Raw genomic sequence first — 17,474 nt, 5'->3', positions numbered from 1 at the left:
AATTTCCTTGAGTCATTTCTCACACATATTTGAAAACAATCATCAATGATTCTAAAATTTGATCTTTATTTGTTTATTGTATGATTTGTACCATTTTAATTCACAAATAGACAGCTGTCCTGCTTGTGATTTCTTGTTTTCATGAAAAAAGTTAGCTAACAATAGCATCTATATGCATGTTATATAGATGCCTTTATCTTATGAGGAAATTGCGGTGTTCTTTTTGTTCGGGCTCGATATTGAATCGGGCTCGGTATACAAATCCTTTTCAAAATCAACCAGGGCTGAAAGGTAGCAAAAAGTTTAGCTCGCTCAATTTTTCAAAAAATTATTACAATCTTTTTAACTTAAGTTTTAATATTGTCAAAATAAATCACATCAGGTATTTTGAAAAAGATTTTAAGCATTGATGTTAATGTTTAACGGTAATTTGCTTCGGATTTTAATGGATTGAATTGTAGACAATTTATTTTTAATAAAACCCCCCTTTTGCTAAATTCTTGAAATTAAGTACATTAAATCATGCGATAAAAATACTTGAACCATTTCTTTAAATTGCTTTCACGCATTCGATATGCCACGAGGAAAACCAAAAGGGAACAAGGACAAAGGAGCCACGTGCTCCGGCGCCGGCGGAGGTCCGTCAAGCCTGGACTCGAGGAAGAGAAGGAGAAGAGCGGAGAGTCAACTAGATTTCCAACAGCCTACCCTCAGTGCCATACAGGTCACACAAGTGCCTCCGACTGCTGTCGATGAGCACCAGCAGGCAGCGACTAGCACAGGGATTGAAAACCCGACAACTAGTGCAAGCACCTGGCAAGGTACGCCTGAAATGCCCCAATTGTTAGCAAGCACTATGTACCAAATAGCAATTAATGTTTCTCAAAATATTAAAGCCAAAATTATTAGTTCAGCTTATGTAGACCTTGCTTTGCTGTTGAGTAATACGAATGTAATACCTACAGAAAAGTCTATCTATATCAATGAAAAGGGGGAACTGATGACGAGAGAAACAAGTAAACCCTCGGTCAAAATTGACAGTATTGAAAAGTGGACAGATGCGTTCATTATATATAGCAGTATTTATTCATCAGCCCACATTGATTCAGTTCAAGGTTTATTCAAATATTTGCATGATGTTAGATTGGGGGCAGTAAGAGTAGGGGGTCTGGGGTTTAAAAGCTACGATGAACAATTCCGCCTAAGGCGTAGCATGGATCCCTCAATTCCATGGGGAAAGGTAGACAGCGAACTTTGGCTTATTTACATGTCTCCATCTAGCTCATTGCAAATTGCTTCCACTGTTTCCCAGCAGTCTACCAACATATGTTTTGATTACAATTACAAGGGAAATTGTATTCGTCCAGTTTGTGTTTATCACCATTCATGCATCAGGTGCCACGGTAACCACCCAGTATCCCAATGCCCGCTTGCACTATCCTACCCTCAGTCTCAAACTCGGGTCAACAACATAAGGTTTAACAACCAGGCAATTCCTAAGTTAGTTAACCATCAAGCATTTGCCCCCATTCGTTTTCGTCCCCGAACACCACAGCCTCGGGTCCCCAGGGGCAACACCCCAAGGCATAACTGGCCCACCACTACCTATCATAACGCATATTCCACCAGAACTATGGGATATGGGAAAAACCCCAATTAAAATCAACAGTTTGATTACTTGTCTTGATGCCTATCCTAGGAAAGAATCGGCACTGGAATTAAAACGGGGATTTACTGAGGGATTTCATTTACAGTACAATGGGCCTAGGATACATAACATGTCCAAAAATTTAAGGTCAGCCTCTGAACATTATGAAAACTTAATGGATAAAGTAGGAAAAGAAATAAGTATGGGTAGAATCATGGGCCCTTTTCAAGAAAGGCCAATATCTAATCTCCATATTTCACCTGTAGGAGTAGTACCTAAAGCTGATGGGGGGTGGCGTATGATTATGCACCTTTCCTATCCTAAATATGAAAGTATTAATTATTTTATTGACCCAGAAGTGTGTTCTGTGCGTTATTCTTCATTCGACAATGTTGTGGACATGATATCTTCCCTAGGAAAAGGGGCATTACTGGGAAAGGTAGATGTGAAAAGTGCATTTAGGTTAATCCCTGTTCATCCAAGTGACTTCGAATTGTTAGGTTTTTCAATTGACTCCTTATATTATGTAGACAAGTGTTTGCCAATGGGGTGTTCAATTAGCTGTAAGATATGGGAAACATTTGCTAATTTTTTGCAATGGCTTACTCAAAAACGCTCAGGGTTAGAAACATTAGATCACTATTTGGATGACTTTATCTTTGCAGGAAAGATAGGGACTTACAACTGTGAAAAACTTATGTCAGAATTTGATAATATTTGTACAGAGCTTAATATTCCATTAGCAGAGGACAAAACTTTGGGTCCTGTTTCTGTGCTTACATATTTAGGGTTAGAAATTGACACAGTCAATATGCTCATAAAAATTCCTAAACCAAAAGTAGAAATTTTGAAACAGTATGTGCAGGAATTTTTGTCCAGGAAATCAGTTTTATTGAAAGAATTGGAATCATTAGTAGGAATGTTCAATTTTTTTGGGAAAGCAATCAGGTCAAGTAGGGCATTTAATCGCAGATTCTATGATGCAATGAGTGGGGCCTCTGAGGCTCATCATCATATTAGGTTATTGTCAGAGCTGAAGGATGATTTACACATGTGGGCTATATTTTTGGAGAAATTTAATGGCATTTCATATTTTCCATCCAGAGAATGGATCAGCTCGGATGTTTTAGAATTGTTCACAGATAGTACAGGTAATGCAGAGCTTGGATGTGGTGCATATTTCCAAGGGAGATGGGCATTCTTTGAATGGCCACCGAAATGGCATTCATCTGACATAATTAGGGATATGACATTCCTGGAACTAGTTCCCTTGGTTTTAGCTATTAGGTTATGGGGTCAGGATTTGGAATGCAAAAAAGTTTTGTTTTTCATAGACAATAGTGCATTAGTAAGCATTGTTAACAAACAAACTTCCAAGTCTAAGAGGGTAATGAAGTTAGTGAGGGAACTTGTTCTTATGCTTATGCAGTACAATTGTATTTTCAAAGCTAAACATATAGAAAGTAGCAATAATTGTATCGCTGATTCTATTTCACGCAAGCAATGGGGAAAATTCAGACAGTTAGCACCAGAGGCAAAGGAGCAGGCAGAGCCAATTCCACAAGATTTTCTGCAGATGATTTACAGTTTCAAGTAGATAAGTTATTTCAGGCTTCATTGTCAAAGAACACAAAACTTGCTTATGATACAGGTTTAACAGCATTTCAAAAATTTAGATTGGAGCACAAGTTTCAAAATGTATGGCCACCATCACTAGAACACATTGTACAGTTTATTGCATATTTATCTCTTAAAGAGTTTTCTTCAGCTACAGCTAGGTTATATGTGTCAGCAATTGGTTTTGAATGCAAGTCTAGGGACCTAGATGATGTTACAAGAAATTTTCTGGTTGTTAAGATGTTAGAGGGAATGAAAAGATTATCCGTGAAGAAGGACACAAGACTCCCAATTACCCATTCTATTCTATGCAAAGTTGTTCAAGTGTTACCTTCAGTTTGTACTAATTTGTATGAGTCTCATCTTTTTCAAGCTGCATATATGTTAGCATTTTTTGGTTTTTTAAGAGTTGGAATTAGCAATTTCCAAAGGCAATAGTCCAGCTACTATCATTAATGTATCGGACATCAATTTTTCCCTTGATAAGTCCAACATGTTTTTAACCATCAGGCAATCAAAGAACGACCAATACGGCAGAGGGGTAACTATTTGCATTGAAAAATCTTCCAGTTTTCATTGTCCAATAAGGTATATGTTAGCTTTTTTGTCCATAAGGCCTCGAATTAATGGTCCAGTATTCTGTCATTCTGATGGTAGCCCACTCACTAGATTTCAGTTCTCAGCAGTGTTAAATAAAGCCACTAATGCTCTAGGACTGCATAGCCATCGATACAAATCACATTCTTTTAGGATAGGGGCTGCCACTGCTGCATATCAGCAAGGTTGCCATTCAGATTCTATTAGAGAGGCAGGCAGATGGAAATCACAAATCTATAAATCCTACATTCGTTGCCCTATTAAACAAGTTTGCTGTTAAACTTTCTGCTTTCAGATTCTGCAGTATGGTGTGTGGGGTCTTCCATTATTAAACATGCCTTTCTAGCAGCCATGCTTAGAACAGGAGGGATAAACTTGGGGTTGGAAAGATTGGGAATAAAAATATGGTGGCAAGGGTATGCTGGATTAAAGTTCACTGACCTAAAGAAAAAGGTTATGTATCTTACTAGGTTAGAGGAAGCCCCTGACTTTCTTGTTATTCATGATGGGGGGAATGATTTAGGTGACCCTGACTGGCCCCTCGCTGAATTAATAGAACACATGTCAGAGAGCATAACCAGCCTAGCTGATCTCCTACCAAAGACTAAGTTAGTTTGGTCCCAAATATTGCCACGCAAGTCTTATAGATATTCTTCAGACCTTGAAGCTATGGAGAGGAATCGTAAACGCTTCAATAGGGCAACAGCATGTCAAATACAGGACTTTGGGGGGGGCATATATTAAGCACCCAGATATTATTAGGAACATCAACCAGTTTTTGGGCAATGACAATGTGCATCTCAATCCTTTGGGTAACAAAAAATTCTTGAGTAACATACAGGGGGGCCTTGAATATTTCCGAAAAGGGCTTGGGACAGTATTTCCAGACGAACGCCAATAAAAGTTACTTCACATACAAACAATGCAACTTAAAACTAAAATAGGTTATCCCTAAACATTAAAATCATAAATTTAATAAATGGGTTTTTGGTCGTGGGTCAGTTGAATTGGGCTCCCCTTGTGGGGTGACCTTAAACCTTCAGTTGAAGGTCATGTGGCATGTGCGCCCGTCCATTCAACTGATGTGACAAGTTTGTGAAATAATTAACAAATATATTGTTCGCGGTTAACCCGGAACAATCAAATGCTATTGATTTATGCTGCTGCTCATTTTGTGCTTGTTGCTGCTGCTGCTACCATATTGCATTTTAACTATAAACATTCAAATGTTCAAACTACAATTGCTGCTGATATTGAACTTATATTATAAACATTCAAATGTTCAAACTATAGCTGTTTGCGGTCAACCCGAAATAGCAAAAAATATTTGTATTGCTCATGTTGTTGTACTTGCTGCTTTGTTGTTGGGTCTGCCCTGCTTGGCGACCCATGCTGCTTTTATTGCCACGACCAAAAACGCCAAACAATAAAAATCAAATTACACCATTACTTGTGTTTTGTAATTTCTTCTATATAGATAATAGCATCTATATGCATGTTATATAGATGCCTTTATCTTATGAGGAAATTGCGGTGTTCTTTTTGTTCGGGCTCGATATTGAATCGGGCTCGGTATACAAATCCTTTTCAAAATCAACCAGGGCTGAAAGGTAGCAAAAAGTTTAGCTCGCTCAATTTTTCAAAAAATTATTACAATCTTTTTAACTTAAGTTTTACCCAACCCACCCTTCCCCTATTGTAAAAAAGATACTGCTTTCGGTTTTTCCAATATATTTTTCAGATTGGTAAATGCTGATATCTTGGTGCTGCATGAAGTATAACTGTCGTGGCAAACAAAATGACTGTGCAGTGATCAAAGTGTGGAACTTGAAGCTTAACATGCGCCTGTCCTCCAACTTTGGTGACAAGTTTGTGTAAATGGCGTCTGCATTTGTCCATTGAACTGATGTAACCAGTTTGTGTAAACAACATGAGAGTCTGTCCATTCGCTGATGCGGCTAGTTTGTTGAAATGGCATGTGCGCCCGTCCATTCAACTGATGTGACAAGTTTGTGAAATAATTAACAAATATATTGTTCGCGGTTAACCCGGAACAATCAAATGCTATTGATTTATGCTGCTGCTCATTTTGTGCTTGTTGCTGCTGCTGCTACCATATTGCATTTTAACTATAAACATTCAAATGTTCAAACTACAATTGCTGCTGATATTGAACTTATATTATAAACATTCAAATGTTCAAACTATAGCTGTTTGCGGTCAACCCGAAATAGCAAAAAATATTTGTATTGCTCATGTTGTTGTACTTGCTGCTTTGTTGTTGGGTCTGCCCTGCTTGGCGACCCATGCTGCTTTTATTGCCACGACCAAAAACGCCAAACAATAAAAATCAAATTACACCATTACTTGTGTTTTGTAATTTCTTCTATATAGATAATCATATTTAGTGAATATCTAATCTATTCTGATTTCTAGTCTTCTTCTAACCATGCTAAAACAGTAAGTTACAACCTACAAGTTAGACATCTGCCTTAAATTAGAATTAAATTCAAACACACCCAGGTAGCTGCATGGAGACAGAGTTGATTTCAATGAAAAATGTTCAAATTTGACATGTTTTTCTACTTTTTTATGCATATATACCTTAGAAAGGTAGAAATATGTTGTTTCTTGTTCATTTCAAAAGTAATTATCATAGCAGATGTTATTTCAAAGTCAAATGTACATTTACATATCCTACATGTAATCTTAATGCAGACAATTAAATAGAGGGGGGGGGGGGGGGTTCAATTATGTAAACACATCTAAATATCTTTATGAAATAAAAAATAAAGGAAACATAATTGCATACTTTTATTGAAAAACAAATTTTCACAGCAATTATGAATTTCTTTAAACAGCCTTAATTTTGTTTTCATAATTTCTTATCAAACACAAACCACAACATGGCATGATGCTTTCTTCAAGTTCCATTATTGTTCATGCATTATCGGATTTAATTTGAATTACCGGTAAATAGTCTGTAGAACACAAGGAATATGCATGTGGATAGAGGTGACAGGTTAATCTCAGGAGCTGACCCATAAGAATCAACAAGTACCGGTAAAAGCCATGTGGTAACAAGAGTCTGTTTTGAGCTGAAATAAATAAAAAAAATAATTAGCTGCATGTGTTTACATACATGTACTAGTAATAGCTGTGTTTACATTAACATATGCATAGTATTTCTGTAAAAAATACACTGACCATGCAGTGTAATAAGTATGACATATCCCAATACATGACATAACATTTAGGCAGTACAAGATCAAAAATTTGCATATCAAGTCATAATATAATATTAAAAAATTTTCATAGGTATAAACACTTATCAAATTGAGAAAGAGAGAGAGTTTGAGAGAGAGTTTATTACCGCACTTGTAGTGCAACAGTCAATATTTCAATTCGTAAATTACAAATGAATATTACCCACCGAACAGCGTCAAAGTACATGTACTGGTATTAGCTTCTGGTATACCATTTTTTATCAATTCTACTGTGTTTTTTTTTTTTGCAAATAAATTTACCGGGGGTTTTTGTTTATTTTCTTATAAATTACATGTTTTAAAAACAATATTACGTGTAATAAGCATAAGACATGTATGAGTAAACTTAATGAAGAATTTTTAATAGATTATTTTTCAAAGAATGTGGTACATTACATGTATGTCAATCTTTATAAAACTAGCGTATATTTCGTGCGCCATAAATTGCAAGTTTTTTGTAAATATCACTTACTTGCATGATAGGTATATATGGTCTAACCAAAATTTTCTTCATAAAGCTACAGCTGTATGTACCACATATATGTTTTGTCTACAAGTATACATTTTTAAAAAAAATACCCAAATTCCAACAGTTTAAATAAACTCAACTCATTCTCTGATAAGTTCATTGTGTTTTGTGCGTGCATATCTTATTTGTCTGCTGCAACAGCAGCCAATCAGCGGTAAGCTGAATCCACAAAAAGAATTTTGTGTTTTAGGAGCGGGTAAATTGTTTATGCGACACTGTCAAGAAAACCACACCAAATAATAACAAGAAACATAAATATTCACTTAAATGTATTCTGTTGTAAAGTAAAGGTTTTTAACACTTATTGCATCTTGCAAAACATGTGATGACCCTTAATCATCTGTCATATATCTGATATACATGTAATATATGTAAAAGATGGGAGAAATAACGACGGAACAAAGTGGGATTCGAACCTGGCCCTCTGAAACTCTAGTCAAGTGCTCTACCAACTGAGCTACATGTCTCTGGCACCGGTATTCAAACCAGTCTGACCGTCACATTCCTCCCCCTTAAATGATCTTCACCCTCGAAGATCATCCCTGGCAGGATCGAGTTAACCTGTTAGTTCCAGGGGTTGGTCACAACACCAATATTGTAACAGGATAGGAGAAATAATGAAGGACCAAACCGGGATTTGAACCTGGGCCCCCTGAATCTCTAGTCAGGTGCTCTATCAACTGAGCTATCTGGCACTGGTATTCAAACCGGTCTGATCTTCACATATATAAAGATTTATTTTAAACAATGTTGTTCAATAAAAAATAACACTCGCAACCTTCAGTTTTTGTCTGTAATTAATCAATATTGGCGTGCGATCAGTTCTCGCCGAGTACCATTTCTCACCAGTGCATTGTTACGTCATTTTATCAACACATAAAATTATATACGAAAATATGATGTAACAGTGCACCAGCGAGAAATGGTCCTTGGCGAGAACTGCTCGCACGCCAGTACTGCCAGTAGTCAGATTAAAAAAAGAGAATAAAAAATTACATTTAAAACATTAACAAGGACAATTTAAGTACACATCATAACTGCTAAACAAGAAAAATTATGTGAACTGGTAGAATGGTACGCATAGTTCTAACTTGTAACCTACATGTACAAGTACATGTACCGGGTACCCGTTGGACTGCTAAACCTCTTTAATGATACAATGATCGGCATCATAAAGATATAAAAGTCATGTTTTAACTCTGAAGTCTGAAGTATTCAATTTTATTTACTTGAAGTTATGTCTACAGGGTATTCATGACTACATTTGGAGTCTTCTGCACAAGAATATATGATATGTTTCTATAATTAGACCCTGCTTTGAATTTTGAGTTGAAAATTCACAATCTGTTATTTTTTTAAATAGATAAATTCAGTTACCCTTTCCAGTCCCCCATGAACCTCGAGCGAGTCTAAACATCCATGACACATGTAAAAATTACACGTTAGTAAACAAACACCCACACCATAACAAAAACATCTATAACAGTGTGCACGTACTTACAATATACTAAATTTTAACCAGTTAACAAGAAACTTTAAAAGGAGTAAAAGCCTCACCTTCTTCAGTAACATTCACATAAATCACACACTTTAATGTCCATCTTTTCTCCTTTATTACTCGTAGCTATCAACGGCTGATCGTCGACAGAAGTGTGGCTGTCAGGATTTCCTCGTAAACGATTCACACGAGAAAAATATCCTCCTTAAACAAATATGTAGTATTGTTCCCTGTGCATGTTCATATGTTTCACAGCAAATTGAAAATGCATGTGTACACCGAAAGAATACACAACTTCTCTTCTGCATTACGGCTCTCTCTTTTCTACAATGCCGTTCGTTACTGTTTACATTCGGCGCGCGCGCGGGGGTTACAAACAGGGGCGCCCCGACAAATAGTTGCACATAGAACGTTTAAATAATGTGTGTTCGTTGAATTCATAAATGATATAGATGAAAAAAATGAAATTGAATCACAACAATTTATCTAAGACGCAACACAACGTAATGCAGTAAATGCCTGGGCCTTAATGTGGCATTTGTTCGCTTGTGTGTCTATGTAGACATATTAACTCGTTCATGTACGATTCTCACATATTTGTTTTATGAAATTTGAAGAAAAATATAGCACAGAACTTGTTTAATTTGAAACCAAATGACATTATTTAATATATTAACAATAACTGAATTAATTTTTTTTCATAAAATGATAACAATTTTTGCTATCAGAAAAATACGTGTATGAGCTGCTGACCCCTAATTATAGGGGCCAGCCCTTTTTTCTTAATTTTAAATGAAAGCTCTCGTTATTCTAAACAACTTTTGTTCTATATGTATTAACAAAATATTTTTAGTTTAAAGGTTATAATACAAAAAGCAACTAAATTTCAGCCCCGGAAAAATCTTATACTTTGGCGACAAACAGCTCAAAAACTAACAAAGAAATTACCAAAATTTTCATGCCAGCAAAACTATAAAATGTTACCGACAATTTCGCCAAATTTCATGCATCTATCATCTGTAGTTCCCGAGATCAACTCTGGACAAAAGACCCCCCAATTTTCAATTAAAGGGCAATAATTCATAACCGGAAGTGAATTTCAAAAATTTGAAAAAAACGTCTAGAGATATAAATATCATCTACATACCCTGAAAGTTTCATAGCAATCAAACAACAAATGTTCGAGAAATCTCGTGCACAAAATTTGCGGGAAAAAAAAAAAATAATAATAAGAAACAGTAGAATAACAGAAGGGTTTTCCGTTGAAAAACGGAAAACCCTAATAAAAAGAAACAATAGAATAACAAGAGGGTCTTCCGTTGGAAACGGAAGACCCTAATAAGAAAAGTGAAAAAGAAACAATAGAATAATAGAAGGGTCTTCCGCTGAAGACGGAAGACCCTAACTAGATTCGATCTCGTTGCGAGCAACGAGTGGGTCTTCCGTCCAATTTTTGAATAGATAAGATTAAACTTATCAATTCAAAGATAAAATCGTAGATCTAAGCGAAAAAAAGAGAAAAAAAATTTTGCGGCACTCGAGGCTTGAACCCGGGTCGCCTGGGCCATGTCCACGACTATATCGACTGAGCTACTCGGACTCCGCTTCAGAACTTTGACGCTTAATTTCTCGAGAATGCCTTGATCGATTTTAAAACTAATTACATATTCTTAATTAGTAAAAGGGTCACTATAAGGTGTTAAAATTTCAAAAAATATTAAAAAATAAAAAAGTCGAAAAATTAAAATTTTCAAATTTTCTTCCGGTGACGACCGGAAGTAACGGCGGACATTCTCTTGACAGAGGTGCACCAGAAAAACGCTAGATCTATCATCTCTGAAAATTTCAGCCCTATATCTTTACTCGTTTTTGAGAAACACGACCAACAAAATTGACTTTTTAAAATCGTAAACGGACGATAACTTCTGACCGGAAGTGTTTTTTCAAAAATGAAAAAAAATGTATCAGCTTTAGATAAAAACACGTTTATATTGAAAATTTGAGCGAAATCGATCCAGCCATCTCCGAGAAATCGTCTGCACAAAATCGGTAAGAAAAAAAAAGAATAATAATAATAACTAGACACGATCTCGTTGCGAGCAACGAGGAGGTCTTCCGTCTGATTTTAGAAATTGAGATTTATGTTCGATCTTGATTTTGCTATTTAACAGCTATACATGATTTAAAACAGGAAAAGAGGATCTTCATTTTAAGTGATACTATTTTGTTTCAGGTGTAAGAGTTTTGTTCAACAAGTGTTTAGAAATTCGTCACCGTTCTTGAGATATCTCAGCAAGAATATTTTAGGGGCCGGACCTTATCTCCTTATTGGGGCCGCTGAACAAAAATTGTAAGGTTGCATGTTATTAGGTACATTATTTTGAGCATCTATTCTTTTATACTGCATTTCAAAATATTTTTTCTTTTTGAGATAGAGGTTATCACATTTTTGGACTTTTGACCCCAAAAATCCTTAATTACGTAACACATGTGAAAAATCATTATAATGTTAAGCTACATAACTGTTAGATAAACATATTTGCTTCTATAATCTATTACGAAATACCCCTCGGTAAAGAACTATAGGAAAAAGACTTTAGAGCCCTCTAGGTCCCTACCGTTAGGGGCCAGCCCCTTTTTCTTGGTATCAGATGAAAGGTCATTTGATTATAAAGACATTTTGTTCAACAAGTGTTCAGAAATCCGTTACCATTCTTGAGATATCTCAGAAAAAATATTTTAGGGGCCGGTCCCTTATCTCCTTTTTGGGGCCGCTGAACCAAATTTTTTAGGTTGCATGTTGTTAAGTACATCATTTTGAGCATCTTTTCTTTTATACTGCATTTCAAAATATTTTTCCGTTTTGAGATATAGGTGATCAAAGTTTTGGACTTTTGACCCCTAAAAATCCCTAATTACGTAAGATATGAGAAAATCGTTATGCTGCTTGGCTTCATAACTGTAAGATAAAAATATTTGCTTCTATAATTTATTACAAAATATCCCTCAGTAAAGAACTATAGTAAAAAGACTTTAGAGCACTCTAGGTCCCTAATATTAGGGGCCAGCCCCTTTTTCTTGGTATCAAATGAAAGGTCATTTAATTATAAAGACATTTTGTTCAACAAGTGTTCAGAAATTCGTTACCATTCTTGAGATATCTCAGAAAGAATGTTTTAGGGGCCGGTCCCTTATCTCCTTATTGGGGCCGCTGAACCAAATTTTTTAGGTTGCATGGTGTTAAGTACATCATTTTGAGCATCTTTTCTTTTATACTGCATTTCAAAATATTTTTCCGTTTTGAGATATAGGTGGTCAAAGTTTTGGACTTCTGACCCCTAAAAATCCCTAATTACGTAACATATGAGAAAATCATTATACTGCTTGGCTTCATATCTGTGAGATAAACATATTTGCTTATATAATTTATTACAAAATATCCCTCGGTAAAGAGTTATGGGTAAAAGACTTTAGAGCCCTCTAGGTCCCTTTTTTGAGGGGCCAGCCCCTTTTTCCTGATATCAGCAGAAAGGTCTTGTAAATATAAACTTTTTTTACATTACATGTTTTAACAAAATATTTTCCAGAAAAGAGATAAAAAGAGAAAAGCACAAAAATTCACGACGGTTTTTTAATGTCAATTTTCGAGCCATAGCGAGCTTTTGCGCCAGTAGTGCTAAACATACAAAACAACAATCATGCAAAACTTCAATCTTTCGTTTACCAACCGTAGAAATTTGAGCTTAATATCTCTTATAGTTTAGGAGAACAACAGAAGACAAAATACCCATATAAAAATTAGAAAAATCTCAATATCTCAAAAACGGATGTGACGTCATCAATACAAAAAATTTCCAATCAAGTTCAGACCACTATCTATCACATCCAAAAATTTGATTGAGATCGGCCGAGCCGTTTCTGAGAAATCGCGTGCACAAAAAAAGGAAGAAAAATAATAATAATAACTAGAGCAAAGCTCGTTGCAAAGCAACGAGTAGGTCTTCCGTTAATGTCGGAAGTAAAGCTGGAAGTTCCTGTCAGAAGCAGAGCTCTTAAACCAATAACAAAAGTAACTAAAATAAAAAGATGAAAAAAATCGAATAATTCCTTGTTCGACTTAATAAAATACGAATGATTTTAAGTACGACTTAACAAAAACCTTTCCGATTTTAAGAACGACTTAACAAAAATATCCGAATGTGTTTAAGTACGACTTAGCAATTAATTTTGGTACGAGTTAATTTTACTTTGAACATTACGCTATTTTTTAAACCAAGGACGCGGAAAGAAAATTTCCGGAAAAATCAATTTTTAAACCCCGATATCCCTATAATGCATCTTCCGATTTTCAAACGGATTTCAGTTTCGTATTCAGTATGACCAACTCTACAAACCTCATAAGCATTTGAAATTTAAACGAAAAATTCGAAAATTCGAAAATTTTAAAACACTTCCGGTTTGGACCGGAAGTGTCGGAAACTAAATTCCAGCCTTATGTCCAAATAAAAACAATCAATGCTTCAACACAGAAAATTCCAAGTCTTTATCTTTAACCGTTTTTGAAAAACGCCCTGGACAAAATTACTTTTTTAAAATTTAAAAATTGACGTAGCGTAAAAACGGAAGTGACGTTGTAGTTGAAAATTTAAAAACTTTGAGGCACAATAATGCTTCATAATCCCTGAAAGTTTCATGTTAATCTGTTGAAAATTTTTTGAGATATTAAGCTTTGAAAAAGTCAGAAAAATAAAGAAAAAGAAAAATAATAATAACTAGAGCAAAGCTCGTTGCAAAGCAACGAGTGGGTCTTCCGTTAATATCGGAAGTAAAGCTGGAAGTTCCTGTATGAAGCAGAGCCCTTAAACCAATAACAAGAGTAACTAAAATAAAAAGATGAAAAAAATCGAATTATTCCTGGTACGACTTAACAAAATACGAATGATTTTACGTACGACTTAACAAAAACCTTTCTGATTTCAAGAACGACTTAACAAAAAAATCCGAATGTGTTCAATTACGACTTAGCGATTATTTTTGGTACGAGTTAATTTTACTTTGAACATTACGCTATTTTTTAAACCAAGGAAGCGGAATCAAAATTTCCGGAAAAATCAATTTTTAACCCCCGATATCTCTGTAATGCATCGTCCGATTTTCAAACGGATTTCAGATTCGTGTTCAGCATAACAAACTCTACAAAGCTCGTAAACATTTTAAATTAAAACGAAAAATTCGAAAATTCGAAAATTTTAAAACACTTCCGGTTTAGACCAGAAGAGCCGGAAACTAATTTCCAGTCTTATGTCCAAATAAAAACGATCATTGCTTCAACACAGAAAATTCCAAGTCTTTATCTTGAACCGTTTTTGAAAAACGCCCTGGACAAAATTACTTTTTTAAAATTTAAAAATTGACGTAACGTAAAAACGGAAGTGACGTTGTAGTTGAAAATTTTAAAACTTTGAGGCACAATAATGCTTCATAATCCCTGAAAGTTTCATGTAAATCTGTTGAAAACTTTTTGAGATATTAAGCTTTGAAAAAGTCAGAAAAATAAAGAAAAAGAAAAATAATAATAATGAAAAAGAAACAATAGAATAACAAGAGGGTCTTCCGTTGAAAACGGAAGACCCTAATAATAAAAAGAAACAATAGAATAACAAGAGGGTCTTCCGTTGGAAACGGAAGACCCTAACTAGAGCAAAGCTCGTTGCAAAGCAACGAGTGGGTCTCCCGTTAATGTCGGAAGTAAAGCTGGAAGTTTCTGTAAGAAGCAGAGCTCTTAAACCAGTAACAAGAGAAAGTAAAATAAAAAGATGAAAAAAATCGAATTATTCCTGGTACGACTTAACAAAATCCGAATGATTTTAAGTACGAATTAACAAAAACCTTTTTGATTTTAAGAACAACTTAACAAAAAAAAATCCTAATGTGTTCAAGTACGACTTAACAATAAATTTGGTACGAGTTAATTTTACTATAAACCTTTCGCTATTTTTTAAACCAAGGACGCGGACACAAAATTTCCGGAAAAAATCAATTTTCAAACCCCGATATCTCTGTAACGCATCGTCTGATTTTTAAACAGATTTCAGTTTCGTACTCAGCATGACAATTACTGTAAGATACGTACGTTAAATTTTTAAAATCGAAAAACATGAAAATTGAAAAAAATTGGTTTTGCTTCCAGTTTCGACCGGAAGTGTCCAAATTGAGTTTCCAGCCTTATGTCATAAGTAAAATGGTAGTTCTTCCTTCTCTGGAAATCTCATAACTTTATCTTAAACCAAAAAGGAGAAAAGCTCCGGACAAAATCACTTTTTAAAACGTGAAAAACGTCAATATCTGACGAATTTGATGACGTCATCAAATAATTTTTTCATATCATAGAGATCTTTTAAAAACACAAAAAACCTGAAAATTTCAAAGCAATTGATGCAAGCGTTTTTGAAATAATTGAGTTGGAAAAAAAATAAAAAGAATAATAATAAGAAGAATAAGAAAAAAAAGAAACCGTAGAAAAACAAAAGGGTCTTCCGTTGGAAACGGAAGACCCTAATGAAAAAGAAACAATAGAATAACAAGAGGGTCTTCCGTTGGAAACGGAAGACCCTAATAATAGGGAAAAAGAAACCGAAGAATAACAAGAAGGTCTTCCGTTGGAAACGGAAGACCTTAATAACAATAAGAAAAGTGAAAAAGAAACAATAGAATAATAGAAGGGTCTTCCGCTGAAGACGGAAGACCCTAACTAGATTCGATCTCGTTGCGAGCAACGAGTGGGTCTTCCGTCCGATTTTTGAATAGATTACATTAAACTTATCAATTTAAAGATAAAATCGTAGATCTAAGCGAAAAAAAGAGAAAAAAAAATTTGCGGCACTCGAGGCTTGAACCCGGGTCGCCTGGGCCATGTCCACGACTCTATCGACTGAGCTACTCAGACTCTCGCTTCAGAACTTTGACGCTTAGTTTCTCGAGAATGCCTTGATCGATTTTAAAACAAAATACATATTCTGAATCAGTGAAAGGGTCACTATCATCTAATTGGAAAAAATATATTAAAACAAAAAGTTGAAAATTTTCATTTCTTAAATTTGCTTCCGGTGACGACCGGAAGTGACGACCAACATTCTCTTGACCGAGGTACACGAGGATATTGATAGATCTATCATCTCTGAAAATTTCAGTTCTCTATCTTTACTCGTTTTTGAGAAACATCGCCGACAAAATTGACTTTTAAAAATCGTAAAACGACGATAACTTCCGACCGGAAGTGAATTTTTAAAACTTGTTCCGGCGGTATAAAATTCATATGACGAGGCATCAGCCCTGCAAATTTGAAGGAAATCGAACGAGTCATCTCCGAGAAATCGCCTGTACAAAATTTGTAAGACAAAAAAAGAATAATAACTAGATTCGATCTCGTTGCGAGCAACGAGTGGGTCTTCCGTCTGATTTTCGAAAAGATTAGATTTAAATTATGAATTCAAAGATAAAACCGTAGATCTAAGCGAAAAATAGAGAAAAAAAAATTTGCGGCACTCGGGGCTTGAACCCGGGTCGCCCCGGCCATGTCCACGACTATATCGACTGAGCTACTCGGACTCTCGCTTCAGGACTTTGACGCTTAATTTCTCGAGAACGCCTTGATCGATTTTAAAACAAATTACATATTCTGAATCAGGAAAAGGGTCTCTATCATCTAATAGGAAAAAATATATAAAAACAAAAAGTTGAAAATTTTCATTTTTTAAATTTGCTTCCGGTGACGAGCGAAAGTGACGGCCAACATTCTCTTGACCGAGGTTCACGAGGATATTGCTAGATCTATCATCTCTGAAAATTTCAGTTCTCTATCTTTACTCGTTTTTGAGAAACATCGCCGACAAAATTGGCTTTTAAAAATCGTAAAACGACGATAACTTCCGACCGGAAGTGAATTTTTAAAATTTGTTCCGGAGGTATAAAATTCATATGACTAGGCATCAGCCCTGAAAATTTGAAGAAAATCGAACCAGTCATCTCCGAGAAATCGCCTGCACAAAATTTGTAAGACAAAAAAAGAATAATAATAATAATAATAATAAGAAAAGTGAAAAAGAAACATTACAATAATAGAAGGGTCTTCCGCTGAAGACGGAAGACCCTAATAATAAGAAAAGTGAAAAAGAAACATTACAATAATAGAAGGGTCTTCCGCTGAAGACGGAAGACCCTAACTAGACACGATCTCGTTGCGAGCAACGAGGAGGTCTTCCGTGCGATTTTTTGAAGGTTATATGACCTTGACTTTGATATTTGACCCTTTATCTCCTT

General features: G+C 35.3%; 1 protein-coding gene across 2 annotated transcripts; it reads left to right on the top strand.

The window, feature by feature from the left end:
- The first annotated feature begins 166 nt into the window (after positions 1 to 166).
- LOC128177282 (uncharacterized) lies at positions 167 to 6,212 on the top strand. Of its 2 annotated transcripts, none has more exons than XR_008242823.1 (2): positions 167 to 2,182; positions 4,741 to 6,212. XR_008242823.1 is itself a non-coding variant. In XM_052843939.1 (2 exons), exons 1-2 carry the CDS (start codon positions 575 to 577, stop codon positions 4,604 to 4,606), a joined length of 696 nt encoding a protein of 231 aa, XP_052699899.1. In that variant the 5' UTR covers positions 167 to 574; the 3' UTR covers positions 4,607 to 6,212. The 2 variants fall into 2 exon arrangements, 1 of the variants encoding a protein (XP_052699899.1); XM_052843939.1 differs by having other exon boundaries at positions 167 to 821; positions 4,158 to 6,212.
- Positions 6,213 to 17,474: the final 11,262 nt, after the last annotated feature.

The sequence above is a fragment of the Crassostrea angulata genome, chromosome 3 (assembly GCF_025612915.1).
Source record: "Crassostrea angulata isolate pt1a10 chromosome 3, ASM2561291v2, whole genome shotgun sequence".
Taxonomy (NCBI): Eukaryota; Metazoa; Mollusca; class Bivalvia; order Ostreida; family Ostreidae; genus Magallana; species Magallana angulata.
The sequence above is the reverse complement of the archived record's forward strand: the minus strand, read 5'-3'. Positions and strand labels throughout refer to the sequence as shown.